Source organism: Drosophila sulfurigaster, chromosome 2L (genome assembly GCF_023558435.1).
Source record: "Drosophila sulfurigaster albostrigata strain 15112-1811.04 chromosome 2L, ASM2355843v2, whole genome shotgun sequence".
NCBI lineage: Eukaryota > Metazoa > Arthropoda > Insecta > Diptera > Drosophilidae > Drosophila > Drosophila sulfurigaster.
Genome location: NC_084881.1, coordinates 229,669 through 257,660, shown reverse-complemented (window position 1 = coordinate 257,660; position 27,992 = coordinate 229,669). Strand labels below are relative to the sequence as shown.

General features: G+C 32.4%; 1 protein-coding gene across 1 annotated transcript; it reads left to right on the top strand.

The window, feature by feature from the left end:
- Positions 1–169: 169 nt before the first annotated feature.
- Positions 170–27,663, top strand: LOC133839649 (uncharacterized). Its single transcript, XM_062271287.1, is given in 10 exon segments — positions 170–387; positions 9,609–9,898; positions 9,901–10,027; positions 10,095–10,406; positions 10,465–10,664; positions 10,726–11,027; positions 11,089–11,171; positions 21,467–22,675; positions 26,702–26,907; positions 26,967–27,663. Coding segments are annotated over 9 exon segments (2,601 nt in total). The 5' UTR covers positions 170–387; positions 9,609–9,855; the 3' UTR covers positions 27,086–27,663.
- Positions 27,664–27,992: the final 329 nt, after the last annotated feature.

Here is a 27,992-nt window from a genome sequence, read left to right as displayed (position 1 = left end):
GAACAGTGGCCTAAAACAAAATACATATGTAATAACTTATTGTTAAAAAAAACTTTCTTAATTTTACAAGAGACCGATAAAAACGCGTCTGTTTAATTAACAGAATGCAAGTGTATTTGTATGTATGTACATATGTAAAACCTCATCCAAGTCTGATTCATAACAATAAATGACAGAAGTAATCGAATTCTCAAGTGTTATGGTCATTGCTTGGAAATGTAATTTGAATGGAGTTTATTGAAATGGAAACAAAATTGCAAACCCAATAAATATTAACAAAATTGAATGTAACTACAACAAAACAAAAATCAACGAAAAAACAATAATATTTTCCTCTAGAAATAACATTACGTAGTGTGAACATGAGTCCTAGAAATGTGCCTTTGTGTATGTATGAATAAAGATGTATGTACATATGTATGTTTTTGTGATGTGGGCGAAGTTAACTACGGTGTAGAATTATTCCTTACTCGACGAAAATGTTTGGTTTTATTAATTATGGTTATTTATATACATTTATATGTATGTGTAAGACCAATCCGGAATTTGTTTATCTATTTTCTAATGTGAGTTGAGTAATGATAGATTAATCTTGTACATACATACATACATACATACATGAGTATTTGCGAACAATGCACATAAGTTGTACGAATATTAAAAGAACAATGAAATTTAAATTAATATTAATATTTAACATACAAAGCGACTGTTATAAAAATTAGGATTGTATTAGACAGAAGGAATAACTCCCTTTAATTTTTATTTTCAAGTTCAGGTGTATGTTCATGTGTGTATATTTTTAGATGTGTCTCGAATATTTTAATTAGTAGAATTCGATTTTTATGTTTTTGCCTTTTCAACTGTTGCTGTGAATCTCAAAAATATGCATCTGGACATGTACATATGTAAATGTATCAGCATATACACAAATCTCAATATGTAAGAAATTTAAATGTGTGTCATGGTTTTTGTTGTATTTTTTCATGAGGATATATAGGATACGCTAAAAAACGTATAGCAAAAAATTTTACATAAACAAAAATGAGCATTTTCTATATACATGCCTATATGCAAATATATGTATATATGAACATCCATGTATGCATGTACATATGTACTTATATTGTATACCTGCAAGGATTCGTCATTTGCGAATCGTATAATTTCTCATCGGTAAAATGAAAAATATAACAAGATTATTATTAAAGTTAAGGAAAATCCGAAAAAAAGTTTGAGTAATCGTAAAACGTGGACCACATTCTCAATCAAATTAAGAAGTTATTGTTGTTTTTTTTTTGGTTTACATAAAATAGGTGAAATATACATATGTACATATGTATGTATATTGATGATAAATATATTATGTATTAAATAATATGGGTCAGTCAACTTATATATGTAAATGCGTTTTATCATTTATTTTTATAAGCAAATTTTAGCAATAAGTAGAAGAGATTTAGTAATTTTGTTATGGCATACATTGTTTCTCAAAAATTCCAAGATTGAGTAAATTTATAAATGCGTGTTACCAAACATTCCCCCTTTGAAAGATTTTTATCAAATTTGAAGAAAAGTATGGATTTTTAAATTAAGCTATCTTTCTATAATTATCGTGTTAAAAATGACTTCTGTAGCCGTACTTTCATTTCCCTTACATGTTTGTTTACTATCATATTGAAGTCACTATGCTGACACACAATCGCAATAGTACACATGTTTTTGCATGACGACCAACAATTACACAAATAAATTGTAAATAGGAATTGTACAGAAATTAATTCTTCTTTAATTAATTTACAAGATTTCAATATATTCAGTGTTTTTTTTTAATTAATCTCAATTCGGATACAAAAGAGTGGTAACACTTTAAATCAGGGAGAATTTAGTAGAATTAAATCGAATCGATTAATACGTATTTTACTTAAAAGTAAAGTTTTTTCTGTTCTATCTTAAGACAAATCACTGACAATACTGTGTTACCCACGTTTGTTTATTATATAATTATTTGTTTTCGATGTATTCAGTTGGTATACCGATATCTTATTCCCATTGCTTTGCTTGTACATATTTGTAGTTTGAGAAAATTAATTTTTTTTTTTTAAAGATGCTCTATTACTTTTTTTTAATCAATCGTCAAAAAATGTGTGTCGCGTTTTTTGCGCACCCACACTCACACACTGATATGGTTTTAAAAAGCTTTTTATACCCGGTAGGTATAAATATGGTATACCCAGAGGGTATAAGGGTATTATAACTTTGTGCCGGCAGGAAATGTATGTAACAGGTAGAAGGAGGCATCTCCGACCCTATATACTCTTGCATCAACAGCTGAGACGATCTAGCCATGTCCCTCTGTCCGTATATGTAAGTATGTGTCTGTCCGCCTGTCCGTATGAACACCTAGATCTCAGAGACAATAAGAGATAGAGCTATAATTTCTTCTCGACAGCATTTGCTATGTTTGCACGAATATCAAGTTTGTTTCAAAATTTTCCCGCGCCCACTTCCGCCCCCGCAATTCAATAAATTCGAATAACAAGCGTATTTTTCAAGCTACAGCTGCGAATTTTGGTGTAAAGAAGTTATTAAAGAAATACTTCTGTATCTCACAGTTGAGCACACTCGACTGTAACTTTCTTACTTGTTGCTAATCGTATTATTCTATATCAACATGCCATTAGTGTTTTCACAACTAGAACATCGTCTTGTACATCCAAATTTTTATCCATTACAAGTTACTTTTGAAAAAATAGCCTAATTTTAATAATATCGATGTTTGATATGTCCAACAAGTTATTTGCAACTTTTATAGTTGCTGAAATCTGGGTGTCATTTGTGGAATTTAGCGGGTATTATTAAATTAGATCGAACTATCGAGAATCCAAAATAGACTGATTGTCAGAATATATATTATTTATGTACTTGATGATATCTCTGTGTGAACATACATTTTTACTCTTTAGTACTATTAAGTAAAGGATCTAAAAATATTTCTATGGCTGGACAGGGAGGGTTGGCATTTAAACTTTCTTCGATTTTACATAGCCCCTCGAATTTCTTGCTGCTATTTCAGGCATATCGTAATATCAATATCCAAAATTGTTTTAAAACTATAGGAAGATTATTTATGAACAATGCGAAAAGGTTAAGGCGGAGTTTACCATATTAAGGAGCTCCAGAAGGGGTCTGGTATGGATAAATAAGTAAACTACACAAATGCACCAACATCTTCGCATAAACTATCAAAAAAGTTTACAGCCGCGGCTGTGTACATGGTTGGGAGCTCCATCTGGCGAGGAACATCACTCATTTATGGACAGAATATCCAATTCAAACGAAACCGACTGTAAAGATATGGAGCAATAAATTTGTTAGATACAAAATAAGTAACAATACAAAACTATTTAAAAAGATTGCAAATCAAAGTTTGGTTTTGAACTTTATCGGGTGTTCCAATCGTATGTGCATATATAATACGAGGGTAGGCTACTATAAAAACGGCCTTACAAAGAAAATAATTTTTTTTTTTAATTTTGCTTTTTTTATTTCTCAACATAATTTCCTTTTAGACTTATGCACTTGGATCACCGATCCTCCAGTTTCCCAATACCTTCCATAAAATAAGATTTGTCCAGGTCCTCAAAATAGGAGTGTGTTTCACAGATTACCTGTTCATTTGACTGAAATTTCTTACCCCCAAGCCATTTTTGTAAGTTTGGAAATAAATAATAGTCACAGGGTGCTAAATCTGGAGAATAGGGTGGATGGGGTAGAATTTCGTAGTGCAATTCACACAATTTCGACATGGCGACAACGCTCTTGTGAGCGGGAGCATTGTCCTGGTGAAACAAACCTTTTTTCTTCGCCATGTGCGGCCTTTTTTTCTTCAGCTCCGAATCAAATCGTCCCAAGAGATTGGAATAGTATTCTCCCGTAATTGTTCTGGCTTTTTCCAGATAATCCAAATGAATTACACCTCGGGCATCCCAGAAAACCGTTGCCATCACCTTGTTGGCCGACAAACTGATCTTTGCCTTTTTCGGTGCCGTTTCTCTAGTTAAAATCCATTGCTTTGACTGTTCCTTACTCTCTGGTGTATGGTGATGAATCCAGGTTTCGTCAACAGTCACAAAACAAGGAAAAAACTCGTTTTTGTTTGCGTTAAGCAATGCCAAACTCTCCTTCGCAATGTGCAAGCGGTTACCTTTATTTTCCATTGTGAGCAATCGCGGCACCCATATTGACGAAAGCTTACTCATGTGTAAAAATTCGTGTATACTGTTTCCAACGCGTTCCCGAGAAATGTTTAGAGCATTTGCAATCTCTCGCAGCTTGATTCGGCGATCATCCAACATCTTTCCATGTACTTTATCCACAATTTCTGGTGTTGTCATCTCTCTGGGACGACTCGGGCGATCATCGTCAAAAATGCTTGTCCGCTCGCGTTTAAATTCAGCAGTCCAATATTTTATTGTTGAAAACGATGGAGCTGAATCCTTATAAACTTTGTCTAACTCCTTTTTAATATCGTCGTCGGATTTCTCTTTTAAAAACGGAAATCTTATGACAGCACGATATTCGATTTTATTCATGTTGACGACAATGCAAAAGTAAATGCGCTAAAAGTCGCGCCAAAATTATCAGTGTTGATTAAACCGCATGAAACTTTCACAGTAATCAGCTAATAGAAAACACTAATCGAATAAAATATTTACGAATTTTTTCTTTGTTAGACCGACTTTTTATCTGCCCACCCTCGTATGAAGACAGGAATATAAGAAAGTTATATATTTGCTTTGCTTCTTTTTGTCTGATGAACGGAATTCTTTCAAGTGTTTTGAAGTAAGGTTTTCAATGCACTACATCTCATATGGGATACTGCTTGAAGTCTGTATCTAAATATAATGCTGTTAACAGAGCTTCACCCTAGAAACTTTTATCTAATCTTGCGTCATTTAGCATGCCATTTACTTTTTGGGTAAATGTATTTATTATTCGCTTAAAAGCATCGACGTTTAATAATAAGTAAACCATTTATGTACTCAAATCTCCTTCATATCATTCGACAAGTATTCTCTTCTATTGCATTATTTGCAATTAGAAAAATGTTATGGTCAATGAATTACCAAAACATCAATCTGTTATGCCTCATACTCAAAATGTTAGCTCAACAGTTCTTGTGGGTATAACAGCTGAAAAATCAACTGTTAAATATTTATTTGTGTATAAAACAAGTAAGAAAGCGACAGCATTACAATTACTCATGATATTCGAGTTTTGTCAATTTGTAGGGCCGGAAGTGGGCGTGAAAAAAATTTGTAACAAACTTGATTTGATGTTATGCTACCCATAAGGTAGAAGGGTATTATAACTTCATATCGGCAAGAAATGTATCTAACAGGCACAGAAGGCATTTCCGACCTTATGAAGTATATATATTCTTGATCAGCGTCAACAGCCGAGACGATTTATACATGTCCATCTGTTCGTAACAAGTGTTATTTGACAGCTGGAGTGAAATTTTTGGCACATACAATAATATCTACAGTCATTATTATTCCTGAAAGTTTGGTTGCGAGCAGATAAAAAAATTTTGAAGATATTAAAGAAAAACTTTTGTGCGGGGAAAACTTCTGCTTTCTAGGGATCTTAGTTGCTTTAGCTGGTATATTTTGCACTCTATGGTATATTGTGCATATAGTACTATGTCAATATACCAAACATACAATTCGGTATATATATATATATATATATATATATTTTGTATTTTTACGGTACATTATTTTGGTATATTTTAAGGCAAATTCCGCACTGTTTTGCTTTTATTCATTTTTACTTGTTTTATTACAGCTATGTTACTAATTATTGGATATTTAAAAAAACAGTTTATATGTATGTTGGGCATTAGATTTTGCCGGTTTGTGTGCGTAGTTGTGTCTTTGTAACTAGCACTAGCAAATATTGGTTGCGCTATAGGAAGATTTTACCATCTTAGGCAAAACTGATACTGATACGATGACAGTATTCGCAGCCGTAGATGTCTGCTCTGTTGCTTGTGCGTAAAGTGGATTGGGATGGCAGCAGGTGTCTTGGCGTGAGGGCTTCTCTATCGTTAAGATCGTTGCTTGGCGACGCTATTGGTATGTGTTAAGAGGTGGTTCCACCTTGACTGACTGATCATTTAGTCAGCTCGTCCCCTCACAAACTATAAACTAAAAAGCTCTTTTGATTGTAATGCACGCTGATCCGAGTTTTCTGTGTTTCTTAAGTACATTGCTAGCTTTGACAACGTTAGTTATACATTTCCTGAAGAACATCTTTGTTCCTGACAAACCTATTTAAGAGTCATAGAAAACAATTAGTTTACAGATCCACAACAAATTCCAGTTTAAAGGACTTACACGTAAAACAAGCTAAAACGACCACAATCACGGTCGAACCCACAAACTAGGAAGGGGCCTGATTCGCGAACTTGATCAGCTGATAGATTTTCCATAGTTCAATAATTTTGACTAATAATGAAAACCATACTGTAAAGTCATATTTGCTGCCTGAGAAGAGACCATTACCTCTACCCCTTCATGACAGTGAGTCTTATGCATATTGCAAAGATACAGAGTTCAGAAATGCGACTTGTAGGGCAACAGTAGTAAACAATTTTGCATAATAGAAAATTGACTCATTAGGGAATCTTCAATCTAAAACTAAAAGCAGCCGCACGTATGTTTCATTGGGTCTACTAGTGTGTACAAACGCATTCAACGGTTCACTATGGTCAAGCCGACAACTTTTCTCTACCGAGAACCAATTTTTAAAAGTTAACGCTAATCCTCGATATTGGCGGCGTTGCATCAGAAAAGAATGCAAAATAATGTTGCGTGCCAGGAATTAAAATTTGTTAAAATTTTTTTATAAATAGTGTGGCTTATTCTATGTGTTTTGTTATGTGAAGCGTAAAAAAATAGTTGTTAAAGTGTGTCATCCAACATGTTCCAATTAGAGAACGAGTCAGCAAGCTACATTCGAGTGTGCTCAACTGTGAGATAACCGCTACTCATTTTGAATAAGAGCAAAATATTGCGGTATTATTTTCAAAATATACTGTAAATACTACAAAAATACTGAAAAGGGACCAAATGGTATATTTGTAGTAGCACATTCACAATATACTATAGAATGCACAATATACCAGATTGTCAGCCAAGAGCCCTAGTAAGTAGGCGTTTGTGTCCATACAAAAGTATTTCTTTAATACTGATCGAAACCAGAAGGGTATAATTTGAAAATCAATTGAGTTTTTTTTATAACTCTTATAGAATGGCTATATGTAGTATAATTCATATGAGCAATTTTACCAAAAAAAAGGGATAAATTGGTAAAATCGGACAATTAATTCCATGAAATTTGAGATATTTTAAGTCCATTTAAATGAACAATATAAAAGCTCTGCTTAAATTAGAGATCCTTAATAATGCTCTTATTATAGGTTAACGCATAACAAAAAATTATTTTCTATTGAGTCTTAATCCATTAATAATCTGGAGCCAATGTGAATAAGTAATTTCATTAAACCAGCAAAAAACTCAATTTATTAAAAGACAAAATTCATCAAATTTATATTTTTTAAAATTATCCATATTTAAAAGAAATTTGATTAAAAAAAATATATTTCCCGTAGGCGTGAACACGCCCACTTTCCCAAAATTATTCTAATTACAAATGGGCAGAAATTTAATCCAAAAACAAAGTGTGCAGAAGTGGTTCTCTTATCGGAAAATTGCTTTCAAAAGCATTAATTCAATAATTAATAAGGTTAATTCACAAGGGATATACTATTAACTGACATCGCCGATTTGTATAAGTATTTCGTAAATTCGTTATTGAAATAAGTTTGATTTTAGAAATCATCTGAATACTATCATATTATCTACACTCATAGTTTTTATACTCGCTACCCATAGGAAATACATATACATATTTATATTTAGTTATTTTCAGCTGGTTGAAATAAGCTGTGGTACTTTTTTTTGGCATTTTTTTGATTTTCAATAATTTTATATAGTAAACAAAAAATTAGAGGATAAATGAAAAAGTATCTTGTATATTAAAACATTAAACTAAAATCCTGCGTTTAAATAAAGTTAATACCTCTTTTAGTTTGACCAGTACACTAACTCAAAGTTGTCGGTTGGTGGTGGTTGAAATAAGCTGTGAACCACTGTATGTAATGCTCTGCTTACACACCCAGTCAGCTTTTGCACAGTTGATCGTGTCCCGCTTTGCTGCTTCCACAGCAAACAAGTAAGAAAGCTACAGTCGAGTGTACTCGACTGTGAGATACCCGCTACCCGCTAGCAATATATTTTGCGGTATTATTCTCAAAGTATACCACTTATACTACATATCAGCGTCAAAAGTCGAGGCTATATAGCCAAGTCCGTCTGTCTGTGCATCTGTCCGTACGAAACAGTGGATTTAGACACTATAAAATACTTATAATTTTTTCTCACAAACACTTGTTAGCTTTGCACGCAATCATATTATATTATATTTTAACTACACTCAATTTCACTAATGTGAAGTGCGAATGCGATGGGCGGGTGGAAATCTATTTGCCTAAGCAAAGTCTGCGACAAAAGACGTTTCAAAAGAGAGATTTATAAAAATTAAATTATTTTCACCGTAATATTCGCTACTTAGAAACGTATAAGTATATTAGATTTTTGTTAAAGAGACAGAAAACAAACATTTTAACTTTATTTTTATCCCCGCTACCCAAAGGGTAGAAGGGTATTATAACTTTGTGCCGGCAGGAAATGTGTGTAACAGGTAGAAGGAGGCATCTCCGACCCTATAAAGTATATATATTCTTGGCTCAACAGCCGAGCCGATCTAGCCATGTCCGTCTGTGTGTCTGTCCGTCTGTCCGTCTGTCCGTGTAAAACACTGGATCTCAGAGACTATAAGAGATAGAGCTCTAATTTTTTTTCGACAGCATTTGTTATGTTTGCACGCAAATCAAGTTTGTTTCAAATTTTTGCCACGCCCACTTCCGCCCCCGCAAATCAAAAAAATCGAATAACAAGCGTAACTTTAGAGCTACAGCTGCGAAATATAGATATTAATTAGTATTTATGATTCCTGAAAATTTGGTTGCGATCAGATAAAAATTGTGGAAGTTATTAAAGAAATACTTTTGTGTGGGCAAAAACGCCTACTTACTAGGGCTCTTAGTTGCTTTGGCCGATAATCTGGTCCATTGTGCCGTCTATGGTATATTTTGAATGGTGTACTACATATATCGATATACCAAACATATCATTTGGTATATTTTTAGTATTTTCGATATATTTTGAAAATAATACCGCAATATTTTGCCTTTATTGAAAATGGGTAGCGGGTATCTCATAGTCGAGCACACTCGACTGTAGCTTTCTTACTTGTTAGTTTGGTGAAAGTGTGAAAGTATGTAGTCTATTGCCAAGTAATTTTTGTCGTTGAACAACGTACTATTATGATTCTTATTTATTATTTTAAAATTACAAATTTTATTAATAAAATAAAAATAAAATAAAACACTGACGAGCTTCATTTTGCATTTATAGGTTGCTACACATTAAATTAGAGACCAAATCGCATAGAATATATATAGAAGAAAAAAACCAATTGGAATCGAATTTACCTAAAAATAAAATAAAACGCTGCTTGAGTTTGAAAAAAAAATTAATTAATTAAGGCCAAGAAACCACTGAATCTAAAAGCGTGAGCCTAGTGGACCCTGGACAATCGCCTAAGCAATAGATAACATTTTTACGACGCCAACCAAGATCATAAAGTATCAGGAAGAAATTAATGACGTTACTTGGGCCTAGCGCCCCTGGTATGGCCTTTATGATGAAAAAAAATATAGATTTAATGTGGAAGTGAATCTTCAAGATTTGGTAGAGGTAGCACTCGTTAACGAGGTACTCTTTGCTAAGATACGATTATTGGATGGCGGCTCATTTCAAGAGTATAGTAGCCGGTAAATATATGGAAGTCTCGATTTCCCTTTTAAATATAAAACCTTGATCGTTTCATTTCGACATTAGCGAGGAAGTGCGCAATCATCGGGTGGAATGGAATCGTAATTTTGAGTTCCCATGTAAAATGAGCGCGAATGCTTCTACCGGCGTGTTGGATCCTTGTCATTTGCGTATTTCAATACGAAAGGAAATGAAAGGAGGTCGAAGTTATTATAAGCTAGGTTTTATTGATCTAAACCTCGCCGAATATGCTGGTGCTGGCCTAACTTCACGACGCTTTCTTCTCGAAGGTTATGATTCGCGTCATCGTTTGGATAACTCTATGTTACGAGTTAGCATAAAAATGCATATGTTGAGCGGTGATATTCTCTTTAAAGCGTAAGTAATGTAATTGGTTTAAGCAAATGACAATGAAACTGTTGTTTTTTTGGTGTAGCCCAACGTCTAGTCTGAAGAGCAAGCAGTGTAAACCGGCATCTGCGGACGATGATGCGTGCAGTGGGCTGCAAATGCCAACAGCTGCGGTCTTACCCAATATTGGCAGTAGCGGTGGAGCTGCTATTATTCCTTTGGGGGGCGTTTCCAGTACGATTTCATCACCTGGCACTCGTCCCGTGTCTGTTGCCAAGGATGATGGTATGTTTTACATATTACTCAATATACATATCTAAACCTATGAATTTTATTTTTCATACAGATCAAGAAGTTCACATAGCACCTATTATAGCAGACTCGGGATTATCCGAGTCCTCTGAATCTGCAATTACTCTAACCTCGGATAATTTACTACAACATGTAATAGCTTCTTCCAGTGCGGCAACACCAGTCATAGTACCCTCTCAACCTGCCTTGTGCACCATTGGAAGTAACAATAATGGGACCACACTCCCTTTGAATGTTAGTGGACTCGGTAGCAGTGGGAGTGGCGGAATTGGAGTAGTTAATACAGGTGCTGTCACGGAAATGGGTCATTCCAGAAATTCTAGTAATACTAGTCAAGTGAGAATTAATATTAAAAATTAAAAATATATATGTGCATATAGTATTACCTTTTTTTCAGATGTCGAAAGGTTCGGGTTATAGTAGTTTTTCTCATAGTCAGCATTCACGCCAGAGTTCCGAGGGTGACTCGAACCATGCTAGGTAAGTAAATAAAAAAAAAAAGAAAACATGTATGTTTTCAGTTTTAATAAGTCAGTATAAAAACGGACAACTTTAATTTAAATAATCTTGAATAATTAGATAAGACATTAAATTTTATACAATTTTAGTGTATAAAAAAATAAGTCACAATAAAAGAACAGTGATTCTAATTATTTGATCGAAAGAGTGGTGGGACTAGGATATTTAACCAACAAAATCGTTTCAAAATTTTGGTCCATTAATTAGAAATAGTTCATGAAATGACTTTTGCGTTCGAATTATTAATCTAAAATGATGCCTTCATCAAATTTTCGTGCCAAAGCTATATCAATGCAAGACTACTAGTAATTAAATACACTACTAACACATACACAACTATTATTCTTTTTTTTAAACAATCTCCTTATACGTTTTGAAATCAATGTTGCCATTTTAATATAATTCTTATTCCATTACTGCGACCCTTAAAAGCAAGATCGTCACAATGATAAATTCTTGGTTAACAATTTGAAACAAATATGGTTTAGTTTTCAATCAAATGTTTGCAAAAAAGCAATATAAAAAATTGTGGAAATATTTTTAACATTGCTTCAGATTATTGGGTTTTGGGTGGTACTCTTTCTCAACATTTGAAGACTGTCGTCAAATAGCTAAATAATGCAAAAACTATTCTATTGTTTTTTGGGCCAGACAAATTATATACGTGAGATCCGCATTATTTGATATTTTGTTAGTACTTCGTATTTCTTTTTTTTTTATATCATTTTTACTCTTTTGGGTTTTCGGCTATTAACCGTTCGGCCAATTTGCGTTCGCAAGTGCTTGTTGGCAAAAGTCGACGCAAAATTTCTAATTCATGGCATATTATTACTCTATTTTTAAAATTTTGCAATGAATTATACTAAAACTTTATTGATCGCCCGCACACCCCTGTTGACTAAACAAAAAGTAACCAACCAATAGAGATGCTATACTTCAATGTGATAAAACTTTAAAATGTGTTAAATAAAAGCAATGATTTAATTGAAATTCATCTGACAAAAATCGATGCATGTCTTTCCGGTTTTAAATTCAAACATTAGAAAAAAACTTTGTAATCTTGCACCGTTTCGCTCATTTCATAGATCATCGGATTTCAAATGGCTAAGATTCGAAAGATACCTGCTGTTTTATGAGATCACATTGATTTTTATTGCGATTTAGATATGGACTACGACTAGGCTATGCTTGCTTTGCAAGTCTTTAAAAAAAACCAAAGTACAAAAAATTAAAACAAAAATTCTTTTTCCCTTGAGTTTGTTTAATTTTGCATCCTTAAACAGGAGCTATAAATTTTGTTCGGCAGATCAAGTTTGATTCAAATTTTTGCCACGCCTACTCCCGCCCCCGAAAATCAACAAGTCTCGAATAACAAACGTAATTTTAAAGCTTCAGCTGCGAATTTTGGTGTATACAATAATAACAATAGTAATTATGATTCCTGAAAATTTGGCTGCGATCAGAAGTTATTAAAGAAATAATTTCGTATGGATAAAAACGATTACTTACGAGGGTTGCTATTTATATTTCTGGCCTAATCATGAAAAAGCTAATATTTATCATCAAAAATGAATTTATTGTTTTTCAAACCAATTGTCGAAACACTTTTTCCACTCCGAATGAGGTACCTCCAAAACATGGTATTTGAACGCTTCAATAGTATCTTCTGGTATCGAAAATCGTTGAACACGCCTTTTTTTCTTAACTTGCGGGAATAAAAAGAAGTCATTGGGTGCCAAGTCAGAGTTCGCGTTGTCATGGTGCAGAATGATCCATCTTTTGTTCGATTTTCGAATTTCTACAAGGACTTAAGCAAAAAAAATTGTGGTGTACCACTCAAACGTTGCTCAAGCGGAACAGTCGCCACATGACCAGATTAACCAAAGAATAAGGCATCCATTTGCTTCGAAGTGCTTCTTCCATGAACAACTTTTGTCAGACTTGGCTCGTCTTCAAAGACCCACACGGTCGATTGCTGTTTTGTTTCGAGCTCATAAGCATAGATCCACGATTCGTCACCTGTAATGATCTTATAAATGTCTTTTGAAGCACCGCGAATGTATTTTAATCAAAACTAACCTGTTTACGACCATGCAATATAGAATGTATTCTGGTGGTAAAAATGTCCAAAGATGCCGATCTTGTATTATCAGTTCACGCACATCATCAATGTTTTCTGGCTAACGACTCTTTTTGGACGACCTTCATCTTCGAGCGAACATCGGCCACGATAGAATTCAATAAACCAGTTTTTCACAGGACTATAGGATGGCGCCTCATCTCCATACAAAGACTTAAATTCATCAATGCACTCTTCTCATGATAATCCACGTCGAAAGTTGTGAAAAATTATTGCTCGAAAGTGTTCACGAGTTAATTACATTTTTCTGCCGAGGTTTTTTAATTAATCGTTTATCGATATCAATCATGGTCACACATGAAAATGTTGTATGGAGCTTTTGTCGATAAAAGTCCAAACGTTTTTTTGAGAAATAGCCAATTCGTCCTAATATGGCTACAAGTGACCTAGGCCAGAAACTTAAACAGCAATTAAATAGCGGTACGATATTGATATATCAAATATACCATTTGACATATTTTTAGTGTTTTTGGTATATTTTGAAAATAATATCGCAATATTTTGCTTTTATTCAAAATGGGTAGCGGGTATCTAACACTCGACTGTAGCTTTCTTATGCCAAATATACAATTTGGCATATTTTTAGTATTTTCGGTATATTTGGAGAATAATAATAATTTTGTTTTTATTCATAAATTCTTACAAGCAAGGCTGCATATAAAATAAAAAATGAAGCAACCAAGTTGCAATAATTTATGTTTGGGATATTGTCGCCATAGAAATAGGCAATGAATGTGATTTCATCTGTTTTTTAATAATTGCATTTGCCTAATAAATATTACAAAATAAAAATTACGAAAATACTACAAAAATACTAAAAAGTATAACAAATGGTATATTTGGTATATCGATATAGTACCACATTCAAAATATACCATAGGCGGCACAATATACCAGATTGTCAGTCAAAGCAACTAAGACCCCCTAGGTAGTAGGCGTTTTTGCTCATACGAGAGTAACTTCCACAATTTTTATTTGATCCAAATTTTCAGGAGTCATAATTACTATTGTTATTATTGCATACACCAATATTCGCAGCTCTAGATTTAAAATGACGCTTGTTATTCGATTTTATTGATTTGCGGGGGCGGAAGTGGGCGTGGCAAAAATTTGAAACAAACTTGATGTGCGCGCAAACATAACAAATGCTGTCGAAATTATAGCTCTATCTCTTATACTTTCTGAGATCCAGTGTATCATACGGACGGATAGACAATTTTTAAGGGAACATTGAAAAATCTGCCCTTTTGATAATTTATGGTCCATTTAAATTTATTATTTGTAACATATATTTAAATTCCAAATTTAGTACCGTTTGAAGTTATGTATGTAATAAAATTAATTCTTCAAGCATCCACTTTTTTGATGAATTCATACATTTACGTATAATCTTGAATTGTGATAATAAAAATTTAAAAAAATGTGAAGAAAGTAATTTAGGTAAAAAGTAGTGACCAGAAAATAATCGAGAAATTTTAACATATTTCAGGAAAATCCCATATAACTTTAGGTAGTTTGTAAAACATACATAACACATGGGCTGAAAAGTCCCGGGCCTGACAAAGAAAACTTGCTTTTTTTGGATCAAAATTGGCATTACACATCAACTTAATCTTTATCAAGAGCATCGCAATCATTCCAGAGCCGCTGTAACATTTCAATATAAATTTTTTAGAACGATTTATTTTTTGCCTCAAAATAGGCTTCAATTTCAGTGATAACCTCTTCAATCGTGCGAAACCTGCTAACCTCCAGAAGTCGCTGGGAGCCTAATCTGGCGAATTAGTGGATGTGGGAGCAATTCGAAGTTAAATTCATGTAGTTTTGTCACTGTCATTGAATCATGAACACATTTTTGTTGTTGGTCAAAAGTGAGCAAACGCGGCAGCCATTTTGAAGAGATTTTCTCATTGTTAAATGCTCATGCAATATTAAGCCAACATGTTCTTTCGATATCTTTACGATGTTAGCTAACTGACGCAAATTTAATTTTCGATCATTCAAAACGATTTTGTGGATTTTTTTGATGTTTTCTGGTGTGACCTCCCCATTTGGACGTCCACTGGGCTCTGCATCATCGGTGTCTCTACGACCACGTTTGAAGTCAGCAAACCAACGTTTAATTGTTGTTTCTGATGGAGAGGAGTCCCCATAACACTTTTCAAGCCAAAGCTTTGCTTGAACGGTATTTTTCCCCATCAAGAAGCATTGTAAGATTAGAAGACGAAATTGCATTTGATCCATTGTTGTGAAAATGGAAAAAGTAGTGTCACTTTTGGCTCAATAACTTACAAACTAATGAATAGAATATCATGAAATTTTAGCAGCTGTCTTCTGAAGGATTGTATTAACTGAAAAAAAGGTGACTGCAATAAAACTTGCACAATCTATGTGTAAGGCCCGGGACTTTTCAGCCCACGAAGTGTGAATAAAAGTTTAAAATATATTTAAATAGTTAACATATTTAAGTTTCTTATTTCATAGTACATATGAAATAACCTATTGTAATTCTTTGACATTCAGAATAATACAGTACCGAATCCAATGTGATATTAATTATACACTCACTTCGTGGACCTGTGCAGCTATTTGGCTTTAATTGTTTTAAGACTAGACACATCGGATAGGCTTCGAAGATATAATAAACGATATTATTCGTCTTTAGAATACGCTTTACAATGTGAGTTGTCTAGTCATAGACTGCAAAACTTGTTTCATTCACACGTATGTATTTGTGTTTGTTGTACGACTGTTTGTTTAAGCTCAGCTCATTGTATGCATCGTATAGATATGGTTTAGTAACCACAACACCACCTTCTAATGATGCAAAAAAGTCATCATTTCTATATAAAGATCCACATCCAAATGTTATTTATTAAGGGTAGTATCTCCACACATACGAATTTCCCAGCCTAATCAGAAATGTCAATATAAAACTTTAACTTACTAGCAATCAAAGCGTAATTATATCTGGAAAAATATTTTTTTCACAGATATAATTACCTTTTGCTTGGATGCACATTTATCAGAACTGTTTCGAAATGATGTTAAGCCTCTATTGACAGCTATTATTCTGATTCATAAGTCCATAGGTTAAACATAGTATGTGCAATGTACATAGCTAAGATGTAGTATATGTTGGTGTGCAGTTCAGTATCTGTCCAGCGAGTTATTATTCACAGTTGCATTAAATTTGACTACTTTTTCTGGCCTAAACCCATTTTATAAAAGTTCAGAATAAATCAAGCTTCAATGTTGCATACTAGAATTTTCAATAGATGTCGCCACTGAGAAAATAACAGCTGATAAACAGAGCTCATGAAAATGGCAACCTAATATTAAGTTTTTCATACAATTTTGAAGTTGTGGATAGTGAAAATCTAAACAATATTCGTTAAATGTTTGGAATTAGGTTGAATTAGGAGAGTATTTATTATATGTTTGAATGCTCCAAATTTTAACTCTCTTAAGAAAGACACTTATTGCACTATTGAGTGAAGATTTCAAATGCGTCCACCAGAGTATATCCATGTAATATATTTTGTAATTCAGGTAATTTAATATAATATAATATAATTTAATATGGGTTTGCTTATCTAATCAAAGACTAAAATGCGTTGTTATTACTTATTGCTGCACGAATAAGTTTAATTTACTATTGTTATAAACACCTCCCTAGCAACTTCTATTTAAAGAAAAAGCGAACGACTATCAAAACATTTTAGATTATGTTAAAAAATTACCTTAAATAAATTGTACATATTTTTTATTTTTATATTAAGTAGGGTAGGTTCCACGACCATAATTTTTTTTAATTTCTATAAACTATGGTTGTCTTAACTTAATCCCAAAAAGCGAATTTAATTATGCTCCGTTCGATATTAATTTTGGTCAGAAAAAGTGGTCAAATTTCCTATAGTGTAATGCCTTTATTAATAGTAACGAAAGAATAAAAAAGTCATATATTCATTTTAAAAATTAGGTTTCATTTATAAGCAAGAAAGCTTTGGTCAAGTGTGCTCGAGTGTGAGATACCCGCTACCCATTTTTAATAAAAGCTAAACAAAATTAATATATCAAATAGATATTAAATGTTAAATTAAATTAAAAATTTTACCATACTTAAAGCAGTCCCAACTTTTGCTGTATAAAATTATTTTCAAAATAACTTTTACAATTGTTATCTGACTATATCATAATATAAAGAGGAATCATAAAGTCTGTAGTTATGATTGTAAGTAGCAGCAAGAAAAAACTACCATCGAGTGTGCTCGAATGTGAGATACCCGCTAACCATTTTGAATAAAACCAAAAAGTGGTATTCTTAAAAAATATATACCAAAATTCTAAAATATACCGAGTGTCACAAGTACTACAAAATATACTAGATTGTCAGCCAAAGTAGCTTAGACCTCATTGCAAGAGGTGTAATTTGCGACACAAAAGTTTTGACTAAATAACTTCTACAATTTTTATCCGATCACAACCAACTTTTTAGGAATCATAAATACAATAGTTATTCTATATATAGACTATATACCGACTATATCTTCAAAATTACTCTTGTTTGTCGCTTTGCAAGGGCGGGAGTGGTCCTGGCAGAAATTTTAAACAAAAGTGATCTGGGTGCAAACATTACAAGTGCTTTCTCCCTTTATAATAGTCATTGATTAAATTAAACACTTTTCTTTTGTATTTATTGATTGCGCCACGTTTTTTTTTACATGTGATAGAAAATACTGAAAACAGCTGGAGTAGTATAATAGAACTCACATGGGGTACTCGTATTTGGTGCTCAACATGTTAGAACATGACAATTCACACAAGAAGCGTATAGCTTTTACGGTTTCTTTTCAAAAGTGAGACCAGCAATGTTGTCCGCACTTTTACAAGTTTATGAAATATATGTGTACCTCTGCTGACCTTTACTGGACACGTAGACAATGTTTTTACTACACCTTTTTTTAATCCTTCCTCCTTATTCAATATGCATATATAATTAATTTTCCCTCAACGGCTTCGCAGTCTAGATTATATGTATAATAAAATCATTACCAAACTAATGTCCTTCAGAGTGGTAAACCATGTCCATGATTAACATCATTTTTTTTTTAGGTTATATACTTTACCAGATTAGGCCACGGTTAACACAGAAATCTTGTCATTATTAAATTAACCAAATTATTAACCAAATTTACAGTAAAATGCAAATTGTTTTAATCGAGCATAGATTACAGAAAACAGTTTAAAGTTTGGACCTAACCGCACTATGGTCATCTAGTCAACTCGCTCAAATTTATGTCTAATTTGTCTTTTCAAATGTGTTTTTGAAATTGGCAGCCGCTACACTTTATGTAGAATTTGCCATGCTTTCTTTTTAAATATTAATTATTCTCATGCATAAAATTATAAAGTACGCATTCGTTTTGCATTGGGAATTCAAAATGTCATTATTTATGTTGTCGTTTTTGGTTGTCTTCTTTTACATTCCCTCTAACTATAGTCTGCCGCGTGGTGGATCGTACGAGGCAATTCCGGTTTTCACGGGTTGTGTTTTGTTGGGTAGTAGTTAGGTGTGGAGCTGTGTCATTTAGCCGGTTGCCGTAGGACCAGAGATCGGCAGACATATCTCCTCACTGAGTAGGAAGTGTTCTACTCAAACAGTTTGTTTTTCCATTGTGTATCTGCGGAAAGTCGAAGCGCCTTAATTGATCGATGTTTTCGTGCACCGTGAAATGGAGTCACTTGTGACAAGAACTCACGTAAAGCGTATGCAAGTAATTAGGACTATCGTCGCAGTAGTTTTACCTTTTTCAGCAAACGACCAATCAACAAATGAATTTATATATTTTTATATATTGATAAATGTATATAAATATAATAGTATTTTATTTATATCAATATATACATGTATATATATATTATCAAAATATATAAATTCATCATATATATATAGATATTTAATATATACATAAAACTGGCTCTCGTATTCAAAAACTCATTTATTAACTAAAACTAACATATATATGGGTAATTTCATGGCAAAATTTGTCCCGTGCGAGACTTTTTACAGTGCACTGCATTGAAAATAACATAAACTGAAACAATTTTTATGTGAATGTTATTCTTAAAGCTGCTTAGATAAGCACTATATTTAGAGCTAAGATTGATTTTAGGAACTTAGGAACTTGTTTTACGATAAAATATATAAATTCGTTCTTTTTTTGGTTGTGCGCACGAATTGGTTAATTTTTGCAATTATCACAACAGAAAACAAAACAGAAAGAAAATTCCAAAACTATTCTTAGCTCTAATTAAAGTTTTTATCTAGAGCTAAAAAAACAAACTTTTCTTATTTTTAAAATTGTTTCAGTTTATGCTATTTTCAATATAAAGGGTTTCGCACGGGACAAATTCCGTCATGGAATTACCCATATGTATATACATACTACATACTAAATGTATACTAAACTATATATATATGTATATATATATATACATATATATATAGTTTATATATATATATATATACACATATATAATGTGCAATTTGAAAACTCACAAGAGTTTGTATGATATTATATTTTTCCGCTTTATTCGCGAACAAAGAATGGACCTAATTGTCGTTGCAAGACAACGAAAGCGAAAACGGAGAGAGTGATGACGCGCTGATGAGTTCTCAATTTCAACTGCATTTACATATGTTTCTATGTTAGGTTACATTAAGCCTAACTTAACTAGAGTGGCGAAGCGAGGCGAATTCGCTCAGAGAGCAGAACGAAAGCTCTATTGCGCTCTCGCTTCGCCCTAATTCTAATAACTTTATTTGATACTTCATGCTCTTAAAGTAATATACATCAAATGCGCCAACAAAATTTTTATACCCGCTACCCATAGGGTAGAAGGGTATTATAACTTTGTGCCGGCACGAAATGTATGTAACAGGTAGAACGATGCATCTCCGACCCTATAAAGTATATATATTCTTGATCAGCGTCAACAGACGATCTAGCCATGTCCGTCTGTTCGTCTGTCCGTATGAAACACTGGATCTCAGAGACTATAAGAGATAGAGCTATAATTTTTTCGACAGCATTTGTTATTTGCACGCAGATCAAGTTTGTTTCAAACTTTTACCACGCCCCCGTAAATCAAATTTTAAAGCTAGAGTTGCGAATTTTGGCACATTCAATAATTACTATAGTAGTTATGATTCCTGAAAATTTGGTTGCGATCAGATAAAAATTGTGGAAGTAATTAAAGAAATACTTTTGTATGGGCAAAAATGCCTACTTACTAGGGGTCTGAGTTGCTTTGGCCGACAATCTGGTCCATTGTGCCGTCTATGGTATATTTTGAACGGTGTACTATATCGATATACCAAACATACCATTTGGCATATTTTTAGTATTTTCGGTATATGTTGAAAATAATACCGCAATATTTAGCCTTTTTCAAAAATGGGAAGCGGGTATCTCACAGTCGAGGACATTCGACTGTATTCGTCTGTCCGTTTCTGTCTAACAAAAATCTTAGAAGTTATTGAAAAAACATAACTACCCACATATGTTTAAAGGCCTATCTAATATTCTTTACAAAAATACAAATCATTCTTAATTCTCTAATTTTTGAAAATCTTTTGCCTAAAAGTTATTTTTTGATTTCATCGGAATAGCATATTACATATATTAACTTTTAATGTCATTTAAATAATTAATTTATGGGTTATGTACTATATAAGACGGCCCACGTGAATATATAAATATTTGCATATGCACCATATCTATAAAAGTGATCGACAAAAATATAAATTAACCCGTAATATAGGCTATTTGATATTATTCTTATATATTATATTTTTTAATTTTATAAATTTTATTTTATTTTATATTTGTTCTAATTTGCTTAATCCTCTTTGTTTCTTTTATTACCAATATTTTGTTTTTATGATACCTAACTAATAATTCGGATAAATGGTCATCTAACCAAATACCAACATGTAATAAATTATTCATATAAACTAAACCAAAATTCAAATAATCAATTGACGGACGTTGTAATAAAAATTGAGTGGTTTTAGAAAATCCGTTTTTCTGCTTAATAGACTAAATTACAGAACTCTAAATGCTATGCAATTGAATATACCAACTAAACGACACCAGAATGAGATAGAAATGGCACATAGTCAGGGGCTAGGATTGGCACTTGTGCATGAGCATGAATTAATTCCTTCAGTTCTGCAATCAACCAGTAAACCTCAGCCGCATAAATTAAATGTTAGCCTAACGACACATATTGAATATGAGAACGATGATATTTATCTTACGCTTAATGAAACGATGAATGACAGTCAGAATCATTCGAGCGTTGAGGACTTCAGCACGCCCATTGCCGATTTACCCCTGCCAATTTTGCGGCAACCAAGTATTACCCACAGCGTGTCTCCTTTAAACATAACGCAGTATTATGACAATGGGGATACGAGCGAATCAGATGAATGTCCCAATGAAGATTTCGGCGATAACGATTCCGGTTTGGAAGAGAATTATCACACGCCACGTGTGGCTAAAATTAAATCCATGGAAAATTTATCCATACTGGAAATGGAGTTTCACAAGGCTTCATTGGAACTGGACCGCAATTCACCGCGCCGACTGAAGCAACTATATGAACATGCTCAACTACCTAAAATGAAGTCGCTAAACAATCTTTGCTTTGATAATTATTCCAAAAAGTTATCACGCGATGAGTTTCAAAGCATAAAGGAAAAATTATATTTGCAACCATCGAGTTCTCCCACATATCTTCATATGTATTATAATAGCAATCTGCGTAACAATTGCATAACATCAGATGGATCATCGAGCAAATTATACGTCAAGAATTCGCAGACACATCTAAAACAAGCTAAGATAGGCAATGCTAAGTTTATTGGTCAAGGGAGTATCAGTGAGAATGCGCAAATGTCATCCCATTCTATACACAAGATACGTTCTATGGGAACCATTCCTGATGCTCTTAGTGAAAGTGCTGAATCTGATCAGTTTCTAACACCTACTGCAGAATGCAGGCCTAGCTTAAATCGTCGAATACATTCTGCTGATAGGTCAGCCTTGGCTAGTAGCTACGTAAATCGTATGCTCACGTATAATGTGATCGATTCGCCAACTGACTTCACGGATTCCGAGACACTAATGTCACATACACCATACGAACTTGCTTACCGCAGCAGGCTCCAGAGTGATCCGTCGTCCACACTGTTGGTCACGCAGGAGTCTTACATGGTCAAACCACGTTCTACGAGTGCTGTAAACGATCTTATGAGGTGCGTCGCGCTCAATAACAAATTAATTTTTTAATCGTTAAATGCTTATTATTTCGTGCCTACAGACAGTCATTTAAAGCGCTTAAAGTTCTTAATTCGTTATCATTTAAGTATCTGTAACCACGTCTCTCATTTTGCTATCGCAATTAATTTTGTTGTTATTTATACTATTTAGATAATTAAATGTTTTATTAATAATTTTAATTTTTATGAAAATAGTGAATACGATTACGGACTTATAAATACTTCTAGCTAGCGAAAATTTTCCATTTAACTAAATCGCTTTTTTGCGCTGAACTCCATGTTAATCAATTAAGTGAGCTAATAACAGCAAAACAGTGTGAAATTATTTTTTTTTATTAAAGTACCGAAATATATTAAAATATACCGAAGGCTTTTTACACTTACAATGCACATAAGTAAATAGTGAAAATATACCAGATTGTCAACCAAAGCAACTAAAACCCGTCACAAGAAGCCGTTTCTTGCCATATACAATTATTTTTTAAATAACTGCTGCCACATTTTTTGCAGTCGGGTGACCCAACGTAGTATACACAAAATATGGTATATGATATATTTTATATTTATTTTGGTATATTAATTATTAATTATCAGGCATGCTCCGGTTTTCGTTTTCGTTTTGAAAACGATTAATTATATTATTATATTATATATATATATTATATTAATATATTATATTAATTTTATAATTTTTTGAGATTATTTTTAACAATAATACCTGATTCGCATTGTTTTGCTTTTATTGAGGTAGCGGGTATCTCACAGTTGAGCCCACTTGGCTAACTTTCTTGTTAAATTTATGTTAGTTCCCTGAAAAATAATCATATCATGTAGAAAAATAAAAATAATTCCAGGGTTATTATTATCTGTCTTTGTTATATATCGAAATTCTGATGCCACGTCAAAAAAAATGTTACCCTTCAAAATTTATTTAGTGTAGACATCGACTTCGTCGTTAACAGAAATATTTTAATTTCTATATCTTAATTTGAAGAATATTAAGCCAATTTATTATAGATTTTCCAACTTTTTTAAATATACTAAAGCAGCTTTATTATCTTTATTGATAAAATATAATATATATACTTACATTTGACAAATCGGCTACAGTTGTTTTGTAAAAAATGTCATTGAGTATTCATTACGTTTAAGATAGTCGATATACTTGTATGTTGTTGTCAAGTTGCCATTTCATATACAAAATTCTACATTCTTTTCTTGATAAGTATAAGTGGTGGTACCTCTAGCCTTTAGGACATAATATATTATCCGATATTACACTTGGTGGGGTGAAAAAAAACTTGACCGTCAGTAGTACCTAGTGGATCATTTAAATTTAGCACATTAAATACATTTTATGTAATTGGCCATGTTTTAATTTACTTATTCATTAAATTTTACTTTTTTCATCTTAAGGACGTTACATTAGACCACCTATGTTACTAAGTTAGTCCCTACACCAAATGGGTAAATAGCTCATAGAGTATACACATATATTCTTAATAAGCCGGATAGTCGTTATAATCATATTTGTTATGTGGAAGTTCTTATATTACTATTTTGTCATTGAACTAAATAATAATTTTTACAATTATATCAATAAAGTTTGTTGTTAATAAGTTAAATGAAGTTTATCAACTGCCAAGCCTGTCCATATGTGCATTTAGATCTCGGTAACTATTAGTGATTGTGTTATTTTTTATATATACTACAACATTTAAAATATACCAGATTGTCAGGTAAACCAATTAACTCCCGACAGCAGCCGGTTCGATTTGATTTGATTTTATCTGCGAGCAATAATAAGTATTATTAAAGTAATTATAGTCTCTGAATTCAAAGTGTTTATAAGGGTCGGAGAGTTCTCTTCTGTATGTTTTATACATTTTCTGTTGGCACACGAAAAGATATAGAATATAGAAGGTAATTCTATACTACCTATAGGTAGTGATTATATAACATTCTTATTTCTGCTCAGAGGTTAAACCTAATCAGTCAATTTTAAATTAAATCAATTTCTACATGCAAATAAGTTCTAATAGAAATGTAGGACTGGATTAAAAAATAAAACTTCTTTATAACAATTCAATCAAAACAAAAAATATATTATTTCCTGCTGAATAATATTATTTGAATATAATTAAGTAGAAAGAGAGTTATATACATATACTCTTGTACATAGGGAACAAAATAATTTACTTGAAATATATTTGATTCAATATTTATTATGTATATTTTGCAAATTATTCTTCGACTTTTTCTTCCAACGATGAAATTAAAAATCCTCTTTAAACAATAAATATGTGTATAAATTAATACAAAATAAATAAAAACAAACAACATAACAGAAGCTTCAGCGGAGTTCCGCGTCGTTTCTTCGATTGCAGCGGCAGCAGCAGTGGTACTTGCAATATTAACACCGTTTGCAACAGTAATCGGCAGCAATCAACAACAGCATCTGGTATAGCTGCAACGCATGTTTTGGTCTCTAGTTCTTCACCTTATGGAACATTAACAAGTACACATTCAAATCACTCTGCCTCCTCGTCAAACGGTAGCAACAGCAGCAGCAGTGGGGCTCCAGTCACATTCCAATGTAATACGAGCAACTGCAACGATATATACGATGTTTCACCGCCTCAGCAACAAGCCCTCATTGATTCACCCACTGGTCATGGTAGTATTCACAGGCTAGGAAGTGTTATATCAGGAGATATTCTAAGTTCATTGGCGACTAGCCCAACTGATGCTTCCAGTATGCGATCGAATCCTTCAGCTGCCTCGTTATTGCTCTCAACTTCAGCTGCTGCTGCAGAGGCGTCGGCTTTAACTTCTGCCACAACAAGTTCTTTCTGTGGTGCAACGCTTTCACCATTAGCCACTACACAAATAATACGCAGGCCCAGTGTTACAATTATGTGGGTTTTTTTGACAGCATTTTTTGTTTGAATATTTTCGTTTTGTAGCAAAAATTGTACTTCTATTTGTACTATATCACTATTTAATATTTTGATGTTGACATATGTATGCATATTATGTATATATGTATATAGAACATGTGTTATCATTTATTTGCTTAAAGTTGACTGCATATAAAGTAAACTTGACAAAAAAAATCACCAATTTGAAGCATCATTTAAAATATTTATGATTTACTGTTTAATAATATTTATCTATGAAGTATAATTTTTAAATATGATTTTGTGTGCGATCTGTTTCCCGATATAAATAATTTTCCATTTATCTTTTATGATAGTAAAATATCAGTGAGTTGAGCGGCATATCCATATATAGTACAATTAAGCAATTGATAACAAATGCATTTTGCAAACATTAACATTTAAGGGCATATATAAAATATATTTTTGAATGAACCAAAACTGTTTACTGCAAGACAATTGCCAAAGCTCGAACAAGAGTGTGTAGACTTAATTAGTTTTCAAATCAATTTGCTTAACTAAAAAAATTATGAAACCCTTTCAATGTAAATTTTAAAATAGTTTTCTAAGATATTAACCATGTTGTTACAGTGAACACCTAAACTTTGCACAATTTAGAATTTTCGATTATTTTTAAAAGGAGTGAAATATTTTAAAGTCTTATGAACAAATATTTGTAATCATTCAAATATTTCATTCATGCAATGATCACCAATTGTTCTATTTTATCATTTTTCCAATGTAATGAGCAGGAATAAGCAAAGAACATTAAAAAAATGATGCCTCCAAAACAGTGACCTAAATAATTATAATGTTTTTAATTTATGATTTTTAATTTATAACATACACATACACATTAAGTATCATATCAAGGCATGATAATATTAATAGTCGTTTTTTAAGGCTTGTCCATGTTTTTAATTGCACCTCTTAATGCTTATACTATAAAGATAATTTTTTGTTACAAGTCTAAGCAAATCGTACACACATAGTTCTTGAGTAAAATATGACAATCGTAATAACATTTTAACATTCATACAATATTTTAATTTCGATCCGACAGGAATCCTAGCTCTGGTTCGTTAGTAATAAGTGAAACTGGATCTCTCGACCGCACGAAAAACAGTGGTGAGAAACGTAAGAAAGGCACTCTGGATGATAAGCCTCGAGTTTCGGATCGAGTAGAAGAGACACGCGTCAATCCTAACTCATTAATAGATGAAATTTTGAAAGACACCAAGCTTGACCAGCTACCTGAGTCTGCAGAAAGTATTTATCGATGCAGTTAAGTATATTCAAATACATCAATTAATAATTCTTCGTTGTAGCGTCTGGTCTGCAGCTGTATATTGCTCGAGATGGTACTGCCTCACTGGGTGGTCATGAAGTAAAATCAAGTGTGCGATCGGGAGCTTTCAAGCAGGTTGTCATGCAGGACCGAAGATAGTTGAATTAATTTGTGAAAAAATGCACTTCAGAACTACAACAAAATCCAAATAATATATAAACTGTAATTATGTTGAATTAATACATATAGGAATAATTTATATATGTATGTACATTTACATTTTAAGAAATTTCCACAAAAGTACATAAGTATGAGCGTAATGACGCCATTATTATCTAACTAGTTAAATTTATAAACAATGTATAAAATGTAAGTGTAACAATCGAACCGCATAAACTACTATATACAAATGTTAATAATTAGCGCACTTTTCGTTATGCATGCTTTTGACGAATAAATCGTATGACAAAAAGATTGAATTTCTGGAAAAGTTGGGCCGAAGTCAATTATTCGAAACCAATATTCTTGTAGTTTGCATAATGGAATATTTTAACATATATTCATCCAACATACTTCCGTATTCAAAAAAAAAAAAATGGAACCAAATCCTTTTTCTTTTTGACAACAAAAAAAAAAACCAAACATCATGTTACAAATTTATTTATCACCAAAATTCTTACTTCTAAACAAAAAAATGTAATAAAATAGGTACAATTAAATAAAAATGATTAAATCAATTTGTTTTTTTTTATAAACGGAAGTAAATTGTCTTTGAAATATGCCAATGGTTTGGATTGTATGGATTATTTTTCGTTGTGATATCGTTATAAAATTTTTACAAATTGAGAAAAATAATTTACGTTTAAGTTAAATTTGGTTAACGACAATTATACTCATATGAAGATAAGGGTAAATTGATTTTCTATATTATTCCATAATAATTAGTTTGAAAAATCATATATTATAAAAAAAATTAAATAAATAAAAATAAAATAAAATAAAATAAATAAGTAAAAATAAAATAAAATAAATAAATAAAAAATAATATTAATGAAAATAAACTGAA